This window comes from Carcharodon carcharias, chromosome 10, assembly GCF_017639515.1.
Source record: "Carcharodon carcharias isolate sCarCar2 chromosome 10, sCarCar2.pri, whole genome shotgun sequence".
NCBI lineage: Eukaryota > Metazoa > Chordata > Chondrichthyes > Lamniformes > Lamnidae > Carcharodon > Carcharodon carcharias.
Genome location: NC_054476.1, coordinates 159,816,263 through 159,835,650, shown reverse-complemented (window position 1 = coordinate 159,835,650; position 19,388 = coordinate 159,816,263). Strand labels below are relative to the sequence as shown.

Genomic DNA, 19,388 nt, shown 5'->3' with positions numbered 1-19,388 from the left:
GCACATCTAGTGGATATAATTGTATCAAAAATCTAAATCATACCCATTTTCTCAGAGGAATTCTTTTCAAGAAAAAAAATTCTGGTTTGAGTCTTTATTGAAAAGGATATACTCCTTTTAAAGGCATTTGTATTACAAGCAAAAATTGTAGTCAATGCTTACTAGTTTAATGTCCTTTTTAGAAATTCAACTACTAGTAGAAATAATCTTTTTCCATTTACTCTCTCAAACACTTTCACCTGAGCTGACATTCTGCAAGAGCTATCCCATATCTAGTTTGCCGTCACCCAGTGCTTTGGCACAATTCCTTTTTCAAAAATCTCCTCTCAATTCTTTAGTAGATGGGTGTAGACCAACTGGCTCTGGTAATTTAGCAATAAAAATAAAAATATCTCAAAACCATTCTTTGTTCCTGAGGCATCTACACAGAAGGCAGAACAGGTACACATTCCTAAATCAAACTGATTCAGTTCTGCTTGACATAATTCAACTTCTGAAGCTGCACATTACTTGAACCACAAATTTCAAGTTAACAGAAACAATGGACTGGATTTTACAGCTCTCCCCCACCCCCCAAACTAACATGTTTGCAGGTGGGGAGCTCATGAAATGCAGCCCATGGCCTTCCCACCCCATGCTCTCGCCTGCTCCCGACCTGTCTCCCATTTTACGGAGGGGTAGGGGGAGTCAAACAACCTGCCCGCCCTTGGGCCTATTGAGGCCCTTAAACAACCAATGAATGGCCACTTTAAGTGCCTCATTCCACCTCCATTGCTATTTTACCCATGGCAGGAGGAGGCCCATGCCAGTTGGGTAGCCTGTCAGCTTTACGCGGCGCTGCTACAACAACAAAGCTTGGTCAGCAGCTCTCTACGATGGGGCTCCTCCCTGGAAGGCGGCAGAAATCTCAACCTTAGGCAATTAACGCTGCTTGCAGCATAAAATGGCTGTGGGGCAGCTGTTTTTTTGGTGGGGCTCCCTATGATACCAATTTTTTGGTTGTCGGGGTGGGGGGGTTCACGGAAAAGTGTTATTGCACTTTCGTGCTTAAATTGTATAATTAAATGTAATAGAACAGTGTCTTATGAAATAGGCCAAAATTATTATTCACTCTCCCAATTAAAAATACCTAGGCCACATCGGGAATATGATCCTAGCCACCAAACAGGTGCCTCGGAAAGGAGAAAGCAATGACTGGAATAAAGCCCCAAATGTTTGTATGCAACCCACCAAGATTTGCAAGTTGTTAAATTCACAACGAATTACACATTTCTTCTCCATTTTCCAGTCCAGTTAATGAGAAAACCCACTAGTTCAGTCCTTAGTTGGCTTCCAGCACAAAGCACTGCCGCTTGTTCTCTTTTTACAGCAAAACGTGCTCTACAAACTAAGAGCCAACAAAATAATTGTTCCTTTCTGAAGTGCCTATAGTTAAACCTTGAACCACCATATTACTCATAAGAATAATACTTGGGCAGGGTCAAGATAAAACATTCATAACAGGTACTTAGAAAGATCTAAGATAAATTTGAAAATGAAAACTTAAGTATCAATCAACAAATTATTTTATATGCTGAGAAAAAGGTGAGCAACCTTTCTCTCGCCACAGATACTGCTGGACATGATTATTTCCTTTTTGTATGAACTAATGATATGTTGCATGTAGCAGTTCAAATATTACTATATGCTGGAAAGGAAAATCTTGAAATAATCACATTAGTTTATGACAAGTTTATGATATATTGAAGTGGTAAATGTTATGGATGGTGTGAACATATTCAATGTGCCCAAATATAACTCATTTGAATGTCCATCCCTTATTCTGTGAGAAAATATCTCAAATTTTAGTACTTTAGTATTTCAAATTATCTGGCAACTCTTTTCAAAAGTACTATTATTGCCATTTTCCTGTGCTATTTACGTTGCTAAATTATAATTACTGAGCAATTTTCTGAAGAAAAAACTCTGATTTATCAGTAGATTGCAACTCACTGGCAGCTTGCTATATTTCATCCGGTCTCATGTCTGAAAATATATGCGATGGGTCCAGTAACTGTTTTCACAGGATTACCCATCTGGATCCTGGATGCAAAGTCCCAGATCTCCAAAATTAACAAATTCAGCCACAGACATATTTGCAAGCAAATGAAACACCACACATCAGCAAACTGCTTCCCCCAAAGGGAGTTAACAGACATGAGAACAAACAATTGATTTTTTTTTGTACTGTGGTTCCCCCAGCTCAAAGTAATATTTCTCTTTAATATTTCAAAATATTTTCAAATTAGGAAACTTTAATACATTTGCAAAAATATTGATCTGTTTGGCAGCTCATAAATCATGCTTATTAAAATATATTTTAACCCGTTTACTTCAATTTTATCATATAGAAAATGCAAAAAAAAAAATGCCTTCCACTATTAAGTTAACAGAAATGTGGGATACCTTCATTAATTTTAATGTGGTGCCCAAGGGAAAAGATTTATCTAAAGTTATGATGTTTTATTGTGAAACTGCCATTTCGTGAAATTTAATTTTCATGAATGGATGATGCAAAGTTTTAATAAAGGATGACACATTACTTTCAACTAGCCTTTAATGGGCTACCAATGTATTCTCACAACAGTGCCTAATTAAAATGCAAAAAGTCTCTTTCTTGGACAGCTATTATTCAACAGCTTCCAGTCACCTTTCACTTTTTGCTGAGGTTGACATCTGTACATCCAACATTTAACTGAGGATATTTATCACTCAATTAACAGTTTAGACTGCTCCATTAAATCTTCATGTTAGGAAATGTAACCTCATTTATATGTAGCAATGATCTAATCTTTCTACATTATAAATGCAAGTTCAGCTGTCACTTAGCAAATATATTTAGATGGAAATTAATGGGTTCTCCATCATTTTGATTTTAATTTGCAGAGGTAGTACATTCAGAAGCTGCATGGCCAGCATATGCATATTGTGTTTGTAATTTCCCTCAAAATGCAAAAACTGTATCATAGTTTATTTTATGATGAAACCCAGATCCATAATAAAATAATTCAATATTTTGTCAAAGTAGGTAAAATGAAAAAGAATGAAAACATTCAGATATTGAAATTACTCTGAATCCAACAAGACTCGATGCTTTTCATACTTTTAAATCAAAGAATGCCTTAAAGCTGTATCTCCTCTTCCTATCCTATAAATTAATAGCTCTTCTGGCTGTAGTGAACATTTGCAAGCGGATATTGTTCAATATTGGATCATTTCCAGCAGCATAATGCTGATGAACATATAGTAAGTGACCATTTGATTGCCCTTCTTTTGTCACCATATTGGAACATAATGCTCAGTAACAGAAATGTCAGCTTCGAGACAAAGTTTAAAAAAAAAATCACTACAGGATTAATGTCCATCAGTTAATTCCTCTATTAATAAATTGCAAATCTGTCTCCTCTTGCCACCCACTGCCTACAGCCTCCAACCCAGGCATGCATTTTCAAGCTCTAACCAATTTTCCCAGATTTAAAATCTCTCTTACCATTTACCTGTGTTGCACCATCATTCTTTAAACTCCCCACTTTGCTCATAATTGAATTTTGGCATTCACTTTTCTGTTCATTTACTGCACTATTTGTGCCTCCAGATCTCATTTTAGGTCCTAAAGATTCAATTTTCCCCAAATTTATTCTATTACACGGCTCAAATTTACATAATTTAAAACAGTTCTTTTTCCTCCTCAAACCTTTGTCCTAAAGTCTAATTTAATTTATCCAATGTGTAGCTGAGGCATACACACCAGGAGTATCTCCAACTGCATGTGCTGAGTTTGGGTGATAGAGTGATTTGTTAAATCGATTCCAAGCCAGCCGAGTTGAAGTATGAAGTCAGCCCTCCAGCGGGACAGGCCCAGAAGAAGTGGCGGCACAGTGGTATACAGTCGGGAGTGAGTTACCTTGGGAGTGCTCAACTTCGATTTCGGCCCCCATGAAGTCTCATGGCATAAAGTCAAATGTGGGCGAGGAAACCGCCTGTTGATTACCACATACCATCCCGCACCCTTCCCCCCCCCCAACCCCCCACCAGCTGATGAATCAGTACTCCTCCATGTTGAACACCACTTGGATGAAGCACTGAGGGTGGCAAGAGCACAGAATGAACTATGGGTGGGGGACTTCACAGTGGCTTGGTAGCACCACCACAAAGCGAGCTGGCCGAGTCCTGAAGTGCATAGCCACTAGATGGGGTCTGCGGCAGATGGTGAGGGAACCAACCAGAGGGAAAAACTTTACTTGACCTCATCCTCACCAACCTGCCTGCCACAGATGCATCTGTCCATTCTGATTAATGTCTAAGCCTATTTATTTAAAGGGCCCCAAAATTTGACTGCCAATCGTAAAATCCCCTTTGGTCTCATCTATAACAAATTCCACAGAACCTCCCCCATGGAAAATCATTGATGTGCATCATAAAGATGCCTGAGAGTTTCTTTTTTGTGATGCCAGTGGAACAATGCTGGATCTGTTTTCAGCTGAATACATCCTACTTTCAGCAAGACAAGCCCAACTGAAAAATACCACACCCACGATGCATCATTAATCCACAACCCATATGTTTAGTTTTCACAGCTCCCCTTCTACATTGCTCGCTTTTTTAGGTGGTTTAAAAAAAAACTTCTCTTAGAAATGTTTCACCCTGCAAAAATGTGGCTTTTATATCAATCAAACCACAGTTCCACGAGTATATGGCTAAAAGAGCTAAGAAAATTTTCAAGGTCACTTTTCCTGTCATGGGGGAGTCCACTCTAACATCTTGATCACCAAGTCTCTTTGAAACCTCAAGCCACTAGTCTCGTTTTAGCCTTAAATGTCCCATCTGGGAGTGTATCAGTTGAAGTATCAAACTAGACACTAATATTTTTCTTGATAATTAATTTATTCACAGAATGCAGCATTACATATGAACGCTTCCTATCTATCATCCACAGTGTCTCAAGTCTCCCATTATACTCTTTTTGAGTACCAGTAAAACAAATTTCCATTATAAGTGTTCTAAGTGCTCAATTAAACAATGTCCTTCCCCTGTGTATTTTAACAATCTAGTTAACATGCCATGAACATGTCTTGGCACAACTGCCCCCAGGCTTAGCAGGGGCCTGGTTTAAATGTACATTTGACAGACTCAACTGCAATTCACTCCAACATTAATCGGTTGTCAATACTGACTGTCAAGAAGCATGTAGATAACAGCTACTTGAGAGAAATACGAAGGTTAGGGGGCAGCCATGCCCACATAATGACCCCAAAACAAGTCACTGCCTTGGGAGAGGAGAAAACTGGGGGGAAAACCAGACATATGATATTTCCTCAAATCCTGGATTGCTCCAACAATGAAATAGTTGTACCTATACATTAAGGCCAGAGTGAAATTTAATGAAGATTCTTTGTACCTGTAAAATATCTCTGTGCCGTTGTAGTGTGTGCATAAGTGCTGCATTCAATGATGTAACACCAGGGGTTGAAGTGTACTCTGCCATTTTGTCATTTACTCCTGTCAGCTGGAGACAAAAACAAATAAAATATTGAGACACGTATAAATGAAAATAACACCAGTGCTTGCTGCACTAATGCTTTGACTCAGAATTCCGTAGCAATTTTCTCTCTCCTTTACCCTCTCCTTTTTAAGCACCGCGGTTGGTATAGCATTTGTCTTGCTAAGAATACAGACAAGTAAAAAATTTCCTAGTCCTCTGTTAATGCCAGCAAACAGATATCCATTAACATAGAATATTCAACAACACAGACTTGTGTGAAGGCGAATTCTTATTGCAGCCACACTAATGTGGAATTGGGCAGAGGAAAAGCTCATCACCACTCAGTGAGGTATAAGAAGCTTAATCATGGAGTAATCATGACCTTGGACTAAATATCATTGATAATTCCTTGAGGTCAGCTCACAGTGGTAGTGAGTCCTTCTTTCCATGATCACTGCATAAACCAGGAGCAAATAAGTTTCACTACCTCAAAAACATACAGCACAGTATGAAAATGAATCCAGTTCACTCCTAAACAGATTCAACAACTTTGCCTAGCTAATTCCTAATGTCTCTCCCAATGATAAGGGTGATGGCACAAATAGATAGATATTTGTATTACAAATGCAAAATACTATGGATGCTGGAAATCTGAAACAGGAACAGAAAATGTTACAAACACTGAGCAGGCCTGGAAGCATCAGAGGAAAGAGAAACAAGAGTTGATGTTTCAAATCAATGAAAGGTCAGGTTGTCTCCTTTGTTAGCATTCTTAAGTGTCAGAATCATGGGTTCAAGTCCTAATCTAGGCTAACACTTCAATACATAGAATTCTTTATTGTCAGAAGTGCAGGACGAAGACGTGAAACTGAAGCTCATGTGCAAGTTGGATGATATCCCATGACAGTATAACAACAAAAACAGATTAACCAGTTACTGATCTTACTTTTTATAGGTTATTAAGCACAAATATGGTTATGTTTGCACTTCATTTTGAGAAGTGCATTTTTTTCCTGAATGATGTGATAAGGTGCGATATAAATACCAATTCTTTTTCTCTAATTCTAACGTTTGATTTTTAAGGAGGGTATTAATTTTTCTTTATGTCTGTGAAATATTAGTGTCAGCTCAGCCACTGAAACAGGTGAAATAAAGGCCAGATCTATTGATGATTTGGAACTCTTCACACTGGAATAAAGATACACGGAATCAACTAAGGATAAAAGCATTTTGGGTGATGAATTGGGATTGGCGAGGCAAAAGAATGTGACCAAAATATGCACAGCTATGTACCTTCAGAAATGATCAAAAATGCTTCTGTTTGCTTTCTATCATTCACCCAAATCATTACAACAGCACAGACAAGCTTTGACCTTTCTTCTTATTTTAGAAGTTAACTGGTTCAAAGATTTTGTTAGGTACTGTTACTCAAAGGGAATTTGAAAAGCTGATAGCGCACTACCCTAAACATAAGGTACTTATTTTACATAATAGAAATTGATTATTTCTCCAAAGTGCAGAATGTGGAGGATGGCTGCATAGTCTAAAACCGTGCATGTGCGTGTGAAAGCAATCCCAGTCACGTACAGCAGTGCAGTCTCCAGGTGCGGCTGACAGAAAAATGATCCAATCATCTCCAGTCAGGTGGGGAATAGTGCTGTCAATACATGCAGCCCAAACAAGGCTTCAAGTGCCTAATACAAATGGCATAGTATGTGGGTCTTATGTTTACACAAAGGATAACAAAGTGAACCTTAAGGGCATCAGAGGAGGAACACAACTGTGCACAATGACACAACTGGGTTTAGATCTTTTGAGTGCTTCAATATTGCAGAGGCCCTGATTAAAAAAAAACAGCTGCAAAGCCTACACTGTAATTTAATTGCTAGTTTAATTCTCGTTTCACATAAAGACTTTGTAACGATACATGCACCGCTAGGAATTACAATTTTCAGATTTTTTTTTCATCATTTTTGGGCTACTTTTGCTAATAACATTCTCAGAAGTTTAACCATTGATGTATTTCTGGAACATTTTATTGAGTTTCATTTTAAGACCTGAAATTTGACTGTACAGTAGCAGTATAATAAAAGTCACATACTGCAACTTAAGTAATATAAGGTTACTTCACAAAATCTCTGCCAAAGTTCATTATTTATGCACTTCTGTTAGCAGGCAGAGATGGGAGGCCTAAAGACATATGCAGTAACAGGTAAGTGAGAAAATGTGGGCTGCAAGCATTTCCAAAATTGTAAAAAAAAACTTCCACCTGTAGAGTACCCTAAAATGTTCCAAAGTATTTGATAAGGGGGAGGGAGTGAGATAGAGAAATCAAAACAGTAAGCAGGAACTGGGAGAAAAGTTGAGTGGTGGACAAAGCACAGCATAACTTTTGAAGAGACTTTTGAAAATTTAGAGAAATGAAATAAGGCAAAGCAGTTTAGGAAAATTGTTTCAGTGTTGAATGGTGTTAGAATGAGATGGGTAACGTGGACCCACACAAAGCAGTCAAGACTCAAAGACTTGGGTGTGACCTAGGATACAAGGATGATGATGTGGACAGCTCCATTAATGTTGTATCATGCGATTACCAGTATGGACCTTGGTCTTTCTTCATCTAACAACTCCTATGCTTGAGGAGGATGTGAACTTTGAAGCCATAGATTTTGTTGGGAAGGAGGAAACGAGAAATAGAGATAAATAAGAGTTTAACAGAGATGAAGTTTATGAAGAGAGGAGCAGTACCAATAAATAATTCCATTAAAAAATTAGCATTACAATGATCTAGAGACCAGAACTACTCTTAACAAGATTTCATTATAGCAATATTTAACTGGAGGTTCAAGTTCACCTTGGCTAGCAGCTGTTCTATTTCCACAGCCATCGTCTCAAACATCCTGTCTTGGCTCGATCCATTAAGTAGAGGTGTTGTATCAGAACTGGAAAGATGGTAAGAGAAACAAAACTAGCACAATAATACAAGAAAATAGTAGGACCATATATAATTTGCTTCGCGATGAATGCCCTTTTAAGTACTAACTTTGTTAATCCATCTAAGTATATGAACAGGAAAAATTGTTTTGTTGACACAGAAAATGTATATAGATGGAATTCTGAATCAAGGCTTTTTGCATGAAATAATTATTTTATCTAACTTATATTAATGAAACCAATTTATCAGAAAAAAATATATGGTGTGCACTTGATCAAAAAGGTGATTAAGCCCATTCTAACTTGGCTTTATAAAATATTAACCAGCTCCACGATTTTGCCTAACTTTATACATATGATGAGAAGTACATTTTTAATAAATTAAGCAAAAATAAACCTAGTCTTTTCTACCACCAGCAAAAAGAAACAAACAGTTAAGGAGGGATACGCCTTTAGGGGAAAACCTCTTAAATTTCCAAATAATGAAGCAGTACAAATTTATTCTGTGAAGAACCATCTGCTTCCCAAGTAGCAATCAATCATTGCTTCAACTTATACAGGTACCTCCATACATACTAATTGAACAGCCTGTAAAACAGTTTGATGTTTTGCAAGATAAACTTGGAATAGGTTAATTTTAATGGTATCCTATCACTCAGAAATTTTAAAACACTAAACTTCAAGTGTCACTGAAAAGGCAACTACTGCATATTCTATTTTATGAAGTCATATTGATGTATACATACATACACTGCAACGTAGCAGCTCACAAAGGCATCTTTGGCAGCATCTCTCAAACCCACAGCCTCCACCACCGAGGACAAAAGGGGCATGGGAACACCATCACTTCAAAGTTCCCCTCATGTCATACACTACCCTGATCTTGACAGCCCATACATCTTTCTTACAGGTTCAAAATCTTAGAACTCCTTAACTAACAAGCACAGCAGTGGTTCTAAAGGATAGTTCACCATCATCTTCACAAGGACAGCTAGGAATGGGGAATAATGGTAGAACAAATATTTTTTCTTTAACAAAACAGTCTTGAAGCAAAGAAAAATTGAATGACAGTACCTTACTGTAACTTTAACATACACAGACAATGCATTGCTGACAGCAGTAAAGAGCTAGTGGAAGGGCCAAATTATCCAAGGAGCATCTCTCACTCTTTTGCTACACTCAATTTTCTTTGAATAGTGTGTCTTTTTAATCGCATCAAAAAGAAAAACAATTACAAAAAAAAATCAAGTTATAGGCAAAAAAAACAAAAAGATTGGGGGCGAAGGAGCAGAGGAATGGAACTGTACGGACATCACTATCTGAGAGCCAGCATACGTACAAAGGATCCCTTATTTGCTTTAAGATTTTGTACGTGAATGTTGATGTTTGTTAAAAGCTACACAAAGAAAAATATCTTGAACATGTAAACACGTTGATCAAGAATCCGATTTTATAAAGTCACACATTTGCACAGGCCAGCAGGAACGAAACCATGGGACCTGACAGATGTACAGTAGCAAATGTTGGCATTTTCTGGAGATTACAGGCATCATCTCCTGTTGTAGGCAACATGCCACATATTGCTGTACATTTTTCATATCAAAACCATTATGTTATTAAGCAAAAGCATAATTAAATATTTTCACACCTTTACCAGGGGATGCTTAACTCCACTGAAATTCCAGGAGGGAGGGGGAAAACACAATTGTCACCTGTACAAACGTATATTTTGAATAGGGGAATCAAAAAAACCAATGACACCTGTTTTACATGGCATTGACCAAATTTTAGTTAAAGACAGACTACCTTTCCTGAGTACTGAATGTTCTGGTAATGCTCTGTAATACTCCCCCTCAAAAAAAAGGTTCTCATTTTGATCGAAATATATGAACATAAGAAATAGGAGCAGGAGGAAGTCTTACACTCTCCACAGCCAGGGGCAACAATTTCAGCATCTAACTTGTCAAGCCCTAAGAATTGTGTTCGTTTCTGTGAGATCACCCCTCGTTTTTCTAAACTCCAGAGAACATAGGCTCATTCTACTCAATCTCTCCTCAAAGAGCAGATTTCTCATACGAGGAATCAAGCTGATGAACTTTCATTGCATCCCCTCTAAGGCAATAGATAAGGAAACCAAAACTCTTTTCAGTACTCTTGCAGCAAGACTTCCTTACTTTTATACTCCATGCAATACAGGCTATCATACCATCTGCCTTCCTAATAACATGTTGTATCTCAATGCTAACTTTGTGATTCATGCATAAGGATACTCAAAGCCCTCTGTATAGCAACATTTACTAATCTCTCGCCTTTTAAAAAGGCTCATAGGGTGGGGGGGGGGGAAAGAGATGGTGGCACTGTGGTAATGCTACTGGACTGGTAACCCAGAGGCCAAGGCTAATGGTCCGGGGGCATAGGCTCAAATCCCACCATGACAGTTAGTGGAATTTCAATTGAATTAATAAATCTGATATTGAAAGTAATGGTGACCATGACAACTATTATTGAATGTTATAAAAACCTAACTTTCAGTAATGTCCTTTCGGGGGAAATTTGCCATCCTTACCTGGTCTAGCCTATATGTGACTCCAGATCCACAGTAATGTGGTTGCCTCTTAATTGTCCACTGAAATGGCCTAGCAAGCCACTTAATTCAAAGGCAATTAGGGGTGGACAACAAATGCTGACCTTGCCATCAACGCCCAAATCCCATGAAAGAAAGAAAACAAAATATTCTGTTTTTCTATTCTATTAAACACAAATAAACTGATTAAACTCTCAAGTTTTGCAACCAGAAATTAATTTTGTAGTGTAGGTACTGTTGTCTTGATGCGACTTTGGAACTCTCTGGCTCCAAAGGCAGTGGAGGTGGGGTCATTGCATATTTTTAAGGCAGAGGTAGATAGATTCTTGTTAGGCTATGAGGTAGATAGGAATGTGGAATTCAAAACACAAACAGATCAGCCATAATCTTGTTGAATGGAGGAGCAGGCTCAAGGGGCTGAATGGTCTACTTCTGCTCCTATTTCCTATGTGTCCCATTGTTCATAAAACTGAGTTGATTTGCACATGGCAAAGGTTCACATTCATCAAATGGTACAAATGATCACCTAGTCTGTTTTGGTGATGAAAGTTTGGGGAAGAATGTTGGCCAAGACACCAGGCAAATGCTCTACTCTTGTTTGAATGATGGCACAGGTTGTTCTTATGTCCTCCCAAACAGGAAGATGAGACACTGGTTTAATATCTTAAGTCTGAGTAGCAAATCTTCTTATTCAGACGTGTATTATCTCTGAGCCAAACTCATTAATTCAAATTAAAAGATAAAATTTATTTTTAAATTTTACCAACAAAGCTGATCTCCCACGGCACTGCTGTTTTTAAGTTAGAGTGCAGAGGGATAATTGGAGCAAGAAACAAAGCTACCTTGGCAGTTGGAGGGAATCACAAAGTTCCTCAGTGTGCTTAGGTTGTCCAAAAATAAAGTCTCTGATTTTTCAACTAATGAGGAGACTGACTATTCAAACATTGAAGTTAAAAACTACATTGGTGCCAATATCTTTCAAACAATGAAGAGATTCCATTAGAGTCTGAAAAAGGTATAATTTTAAAAACTTGTAAACTATCTACCTGTACTGTTCATTTCTAAACAGGCATCTTTTTGCACAGGTTTGTCCGAGATAAGGAGTTATAATGTTATTAAATTTAGCGAAACTTAAAACTGAAAACCCCAATCACTGTGTCACCTACAGGCGTAACAGGTAAAAGTAGACAACTGTATAATGGGGGTATTCCACAAAAGATTGACATTGCAGTTTCAGCAATTGGACAAATTTGCGAAATAATCCTCCATACGCAATTACTACCATTATGCATTACTCAAGTTCTGTACTACCAAATGATTAATAGCAGTTTTAAATGAATTTTGGAATGGAATATCACAAACCATCTATCGCTTTTAAAATACAACAGTTTTTTTCTAAACGAAGTAACTGAGTGGGTAAATGCAGCAACAAGGGCAGTACCATGCCATATAGACCAGGAAGATCCTTGGTTTGAGTTGAACTAGCATATCCAGGGAAACTGAGATGGTGCTACATTTGGCCTCTGAGTTCTTGGCTGGGAGTTGGGAGTCAAAGTCACTGTCACTCCTGGAAAGAGTGGATGGGGCTGAGATGACATAACTGGTTGAAATACCTAACGCCCACTGTTGGCTACCCTGAAGGGCCCTTATGAACAAACTGAAAAGAAATGAGAGCCCAGGAGAGGCTTTTAAACACAAAATAGGACAGAGTGTTTGGAAAGGCTAGGAATCTAATTTCAAGCACATCAGATAAAGGGAAGACAATGAGAAAGGGGACGGGAAATGCAGGACTGAAGGTGTTGCATCTGAATGCACGCAGTATACGAAATAAGGTAAATGAGCTTGTGGCGCAGATCGAAATTGGCAGGTATGATGTGGTGGGCATCACGGAGACATGGCTGCAAGGGGATCAGGACTGGGAGCTAAATATCCAAGGATATACATCCTATTGAAAAGATAGGCAGGTTGGCAGAGAGGGTGGGGTTACTTTGTTAGTAAGAAAGAAAATTAAATCGATAGCAAGAAATGATGTAGAATCTGTGTGGGTAGAGTTGAGGAACCACAAAGGTTAAAAAACCATAATGAGAGTTATGTACAGGCCTCCGAACAGTAATCACGATGTGGGGCACAAGATACACTAGGAGATAGAAAAGGCGTATAAGAAATGCAAGGTTACAGTGATCATGGGGGATTTGAATATGCAGGTAGACTGGGAAAATCAGGTTGGTAGTGGATCCCAAGAAAAGGAATTTGTAGAATGTCTACGAGATGGCTTTTCGGAGCAGCTTGTGGTGGAGCCCCACTAGGGAACAGGCAATTCTAGATTTAGTGAGGTGGAATGAGGCAGATTTGATAAGGGAGCTTAAGGTGAAAGAAACCCTAGGAGGAAGTGACCATAATATGATAGAATTTACCGTGCAATTTGAGAGGAAAAAGCTGGAATCAGATGTAACAGTATTACAGTTGAATAAAGGCAACTACAGAGGCATGAGGGAGGAGCTGGCCAGAATTGACTGGGAGATGAGCCTAGCAGGAAAGACAGTGGAACAGAAATGGCAGGAGTTTCTGGGAGTAATTTGGGAGACATAGCAAAAATTCATCCCTAGGAAGAAGCAGCATACTAAAGGGAGGACAAGGCAACTAAGGCTGACAAGGGAAGTCAGGGACAGCATATAAGCTAAAGAGAAAGCATACAACACAGCGAAGAGCAGTAGGAAACCAGGGGATTGGGAAGCCTACAAAGACCAGAGGCCAACTAAAAAAGAAATAAGGAGAGGGAAGATTAAATATGAGGGTAAACTAGCCAGTAATATAAAAGAAGATTGCAAGAGTTTTTTTTAGTTATATAAAGGGTAAGAGAGAGGCAAAAGTGGACATTGGGCCGCTGGAAAATGACGCTGGAGAAGTAGTAGTTGGGAATAAAGAAATGGCGGAGGAACTGAATAGGTACTTTGCTTCAGTCTTCACGGTGGAAGACACGAGTAACATCTCCAAAGTTCAAGAGAGTCGGGGGGGCAGAAGTGAGTATGGTGGCCATTACCAAGGAGAAGGTGCTAGGAAACTGTAAGGTCTAAAGGTGGATAAATCACCTGGGCCAGATGGATTACACCCCAGAGTTCTGAAGGAGATAGCTGAAGAGATAGTGGAGGCGTTAGTGGTGATCTTTCAGGAATTACTGGAGTCAGGGAGGGTCCCAGAGGAATGGAAAATCGCTAATGTAACTCTCCTGTTTAAGAAGGGAGTGAGGCAAAAGACGGGAAATTACAGGTCGATTAGCCTGACCTCGGTCATTGGTAAGATTTTAGAGTCCATTATTAAGGATGAGTTTTCAGAATCCTTGGAATTGCATGATAAAATAGGGCAAAGTCAGCATGGTTTCATCAAGGGAAGGTCATGCCTGACAAATCTGTTAGAATTCTTTGAGGAGGTAACGAGTAGGTTGGACAAAGGAGAGCCAATAGATGTTATCTACTTGGACTTCCAGAAGGCCTTTGACAAGGTGCCGCACAGGAGGCTGTTCAGTAAGATAAGAGCCCATGGTGTTAGAGGCAAGGAACTAGCATCGATAGAAGATTGGCTGTCTGGCAGGAGGCAAAAAGTGGGGATAAGGGGGTCCTTCTCAGGATGGCGGCCAGTGACTACTGGAGTTCCGCAGAGGTCTGTGTTGGGATCACAACTTTTCACTTTATACATTAATGCTCTAGATGAAGAAACTGAGGGCATCTGGCTAAGTTTGCAGATGATACAAAGATAGGTGGAGGGACAGGTAGTATTGAGGAGGCGGGGAGGCTGCAAAAGGATTTGGACAGCTTAGGAGAATGGGCACATGGCAGATGGAATACAACGTAGGCAAGTATGAGGTCATGCACTTTGGTAGGAAGAACAGAGACATAGACTATTTTCTAAATGGGGAGAGAATTCAGAAATCTGGGGTGCAAAGGGACTTGGGAGTTCTAGTCCAGGATTCTCTTAAGGTTAACTTGCAGGTTGAGTCGGTAGTTAGGAAGGCAAATGCAATATTGGCATTTATTTCGAGAGGACTAGAACATAAAAGCAGGGATGTGCTGCTGAGGCTTTATAAGGCTCTGGTCAGACCACATTTAGAATATTGTGAGCAATCTTGGGCCCCATATCTCAGGAAGGGCGTGCTAGCCCTGGAGAGGGTCCAGAGGAGGTTCACAAGAACGATCCCAGAAATGAAAGGCTTAACATATGAGGAATGTTTAAGGACTCTGGGTCTATACTCGATGGAGTTTAGAAGGATGAGGGGGGGATCTGATTGAAACTTACAGAATACTGAAAGGCCTGGATAGAGTGCACGTGGGGAAGATGTTTCTATTAGTAGGAGAGACTAGGACCCAAGGGCACAGCCTCAGAGTAAAGGGAAGACTTTTTAGAACAGAGATGAGGAGAAACTTCTTTAGCCAGAGAGTGGTGAATCGATGGAATTCATTGCCACAGAAGGCTGTGGAGGCCAGGTCATTGAGTGTATTTAAGACCAAGATAGATAGGTTCTTGACTGGTAAGGGGATCAAAGGTTACGGGTAGAAGGCGGGAGACTGGGGTTGAGAAACTTATCAGCCATGAATGAATGGTGGAGCAGACTCGATGGACTGACTGGCCTAATTTCTGCTCCTATGTCTTACGGTCTTATAGGATTAGTGGTGCCTGTGAAACTGTACCTCAGTACGAATGAGTCAATGCCTTTGAGAGAAGAGTAGGGGATAGGAGAAAACATTCGCAGGGTGTTATGGCACAGCAGTTGTTAAATGCTAGACTGCTCAAATCCCAAAGGGAAACTTGAAATATCTGCCACAACTGTTTTGCAATTTGTATATTACCAGATGCAGGCCTTGAATTCAGTAGTAATAAGACCACTGAGTCTTACAGATTTCTTACAAAACTAAATTAAACCTTTATTAATAGAAGAAATGATTTTAAGCACATAGGTCTACAAATTTCTACTATGATAACTTCTAAATCCCCTAAGTAATCTAACACCCAATTATACCTCCGTTAAGGTAACAGTAAAACACACACATTTAAACGGACCGAGGCAAAGCACAGACTTTGGACAGTCACATTCAAAATAAGTTTTTCTCGGCTTCCATTCCTTGTAGACAGCAGCTTGAAGCTTAGATATTGGAGGCTTTTCAAACTTATGTTAGATCTTAAAATTCCTGCCTTTATATACAGCCTTCTCTCCTTTATATATTTTTCCCCTTTGAATGCAAATTCACATTGTTTCACTGTCTTTAGGCTTTACCTCTCTAATAATAAAAATCTTTCATAGTGCCAATTTCATCAGTAAGCTTTGGGAAAAATAAACACTGTTTGGCTTAGCCTCTGTTGACTAGGTGTAACCACCTCACCACCTCTTTGAAATTCACTACTCTAATTTATCTAAAAATGCAAATATTCCCTTTACATCTCACATTCTAGAACTCCAGCCATGTTTATCTATTTAACATTTCAAGCCTAGGTTCTCGATATATCAAAGCCTTCAGACCAGCTGTCTCTAATTCAATTAAATCTCTCACACACACACCCCTATAGACACAAACTCCACTTTTACGCTACAATAAATTCCAATAACGTTATGAAAATTGTTATATGTTCCTGACACAGGGTAAGAAAATTCTATGGTTTTGCAATATAGCATTTTACTGGAATCAGGATGTATTGCAGTTACCACTCAACTTGGGAATCTTCTGCAAACATCCATCCCATTTCTAACCCTAATCTCTTCAGGCTCTGAATTCTGCTATGTTGTCTCTACTCCATCATTGCAGGCTAACCTTCTAGTGATTATGCTGCTGCTCTCTGGAATCCTCTTGCTAAACTTTAAGTTATTTGATTCAATCTGAGCTATACAGTTAAGATCAAATGATCACTAAATAATGGGAATAATGCCATGATGGTTAAGAATCAGATCCATAGGCTGCCAGGCTACCTTGCATCACTACATTTGGGGAAAGAAATCGGACATTTGTTGCACAGTAATGACTAAGTTTGTATATCAAATTTGCTTGCGTCTGATTGCTTTTGAAGTTCACTGGTCTGTACTATGAACTAGAATGCACTGTAATGACTTATCAGCCATTGTAATCATAAGTGAGTTGACTAAGGAAACAGGCCAAAATTGGCAGTATACAATGGTAACAAACTACACAAATACCACTTTCATTGTCAAATGCATCACTAATGACTTCTGACAGCAGCTTCACATTCCTGTTCCTAACTTAAAGCCTTTAACTAGTTTCATATACACAATAGAAAGAGCTGTCTTAAGTGATAGAAAATATGTTCAATACCTGTTGCAGAAAATAAAGATGTAAAAATTGGATGCAGTTGAATAATAGAAGGGCCAATGAGACCAGCTAATAGCCACAGTGAATCCAAAGGTTCAGTACTCCCATACAATCAGGATCAAAAGGTCACTGAATGAAGTTGTTATACCAAGACTATCTTTCTCCCAGTAACATTCTGGCCCAGAAACTCATAGTATTCCCTAAATGCTGAGGCATAATTAGGCCAAGTTAAGTGCTGAAACAGAACTAAGAAGCCGGCCCTGTGCCATTTGAAAACGAAACATTTTGCATGCTTTCCGGGTGGATTTGCTGGTTAATGCAATGACTAGCTGAACAACAATGTCTAGGAAGGGTCCGGATTCATTCCCAGGTCTGTGTTAGCTAACAAATGTCAACTAGGACAGTGGTATGGTCACTAAAATTGGCTTATTTCTCAATGTTAGAGAGAAGAGGGGAAAATAATGGACATTTCCCACTCCCGAGGGAAGGGAAAGCAACTGGCTGAAAAGGGAAGTAGTAAAATGTGCTTTTATTTTCTTAGGGTAAATGAATTGTTAATTATTTTAATAGGTGCTATTATGTAGTATGTATAAAAAGAATTTGTCATAACATAGCACTATACATGAACATTGGGAAAACAGAGTTACACAGTGATAGAAGGCATGCTCAAATAGTTGTCAGACATAATTCAAAGTTAAATTTTCAATAGAATTTGAACTTGGACACCTCATGCTGTAAATCTTAAGCCAAAAGGTCAAACCAATTCAAAGTTGCAAATCTTTCTGTTGTCTATCTGTGGCCGAATTATGACAATGGTCTATCATAAACCGAGAACATTTTGAAATTGAACAGCAGCTGGAACAGGTTTATTAAAATAGGAGGTAATACACATACTGACTGGAAGGAGAATACTTTTCCATGTTCCTGAATGTTTTCCCCAAATGCTGCTTTTCAGTCAAAGATTTATAGCAATCAACAGAAATCAAGATTCTTAAAATTAGGTTCCAGACGTCAGTGCATAACTGCTAAAGTTCTAAAATTAAGTTAGTCACGATCTCATAAAATTAATTAATATCTCTAATAGTTTGAGAAGCAAGTTTTTTTTTGAGGGCTCAGGGCAAAGTAGTAAAAACAAAGAAAAAAAATTGCTGTGTAGTACCTATACCTGTCGCGTCGCCCATCTCGTGTTGTGGAACCACTATAACTTGTGCAGAGTTTGCTGAAGGATACCAGTTTCAAATCAAGTTCATTCTCCAGTTGCCGAGCCTGCTTCCGCAGATCTGTACAAGCAAACAAAGCAAAAGGTCAGCAATTCTCATCTAAATGAGGAAAAAGGTACATATTGACAAGGAAGAAAATGGTTTAGATATTATTGTGCGTATGTTTTCCCCAAGAATATTGTAGTATAACCAATCAATATCTGGAATCTGAATGGTGTTAAATGAAACCAACTTTCCAATCCCCATTCATTTGCAGTTGGCTATCAATCATGAAAATCATAATAACTGTGGGTGGGAAAAGACATTCAACCCAACTCAACTCATCCTTCCAGAATGCCCTGAAGGTACCCCACCCCATTGCAGCAGCTAACCGGTTCCAGGGTTTTATCTACCTTCATTACTCTATCCAGCACTCCATTCGTGTGAATCAAGAAATTTATTTTATATATCACCTTTGCCAGAGCAGCACACAATCAAGAAAGTACTTTTCAAATACAGTCTCTATTGCAATGTAGGGCAAACAAATCCAGAGCTCCCTGGATGAAAAAGGAGATAGAAATTAAGATGAAGAAAAAAAAAAGTGTGGTTAGGACAGGTATCAGGTAGAAAATACAATTGCAGACCAAAAGGAAAACAGAAGGTTCAGAGGGAAGGTGAAAAAGCATCTTAGAGAAGCGAAGAGGGATTATGAGAAAAGACTGGCAACCAACATAAAGGGGAATCCCAAAGTCTTCTATAGGCATATAAATAGTAAAAATAGTGGTAAAAGGAGGAGTAGGGCCAATAGGGACCTAAAAGGGAATTTACACATGGATGAAGAG

The 19,388-nt window shown here is 38.9% G+C and overlaps 1 protein-coding gene across 3 annotated transcripts in view; it reads right to left on the bottom strand.

Annotated features, from left to right (window-relative positions):
• Positions 1-19,388, bottom strand: part of gosr1 (golgi SNAP receptor complex member 1) — a 119,147-nt gene that overhangs the window by 85,927 nt on the left and 13,832 nt on the right. For 2 of the 3 annotated variants that reach the window (XM_041198008.1, XM_041198010.1), the window contains exons 2-4: positions 18,507-18,627; positions 8,373-8,460; positions 5,438-5,545 (exon numbers count right to left, since the gene is read on the bottom strand). In XM_041198008.1, the coding sequence (XP_041053942.1) occupies positions 5,438-5,545; positions 8,373-8,460; positions 18,507-18,627 (317 nt within the window). The remainder of the gene's footprint in view (positions 1-5,437; positions 5,546-8,372; positions 8,461-18,506; positions 18,628-19,388) is intronic. The other variant, XM_041198009.1, reaches the window with a different exon arrangement.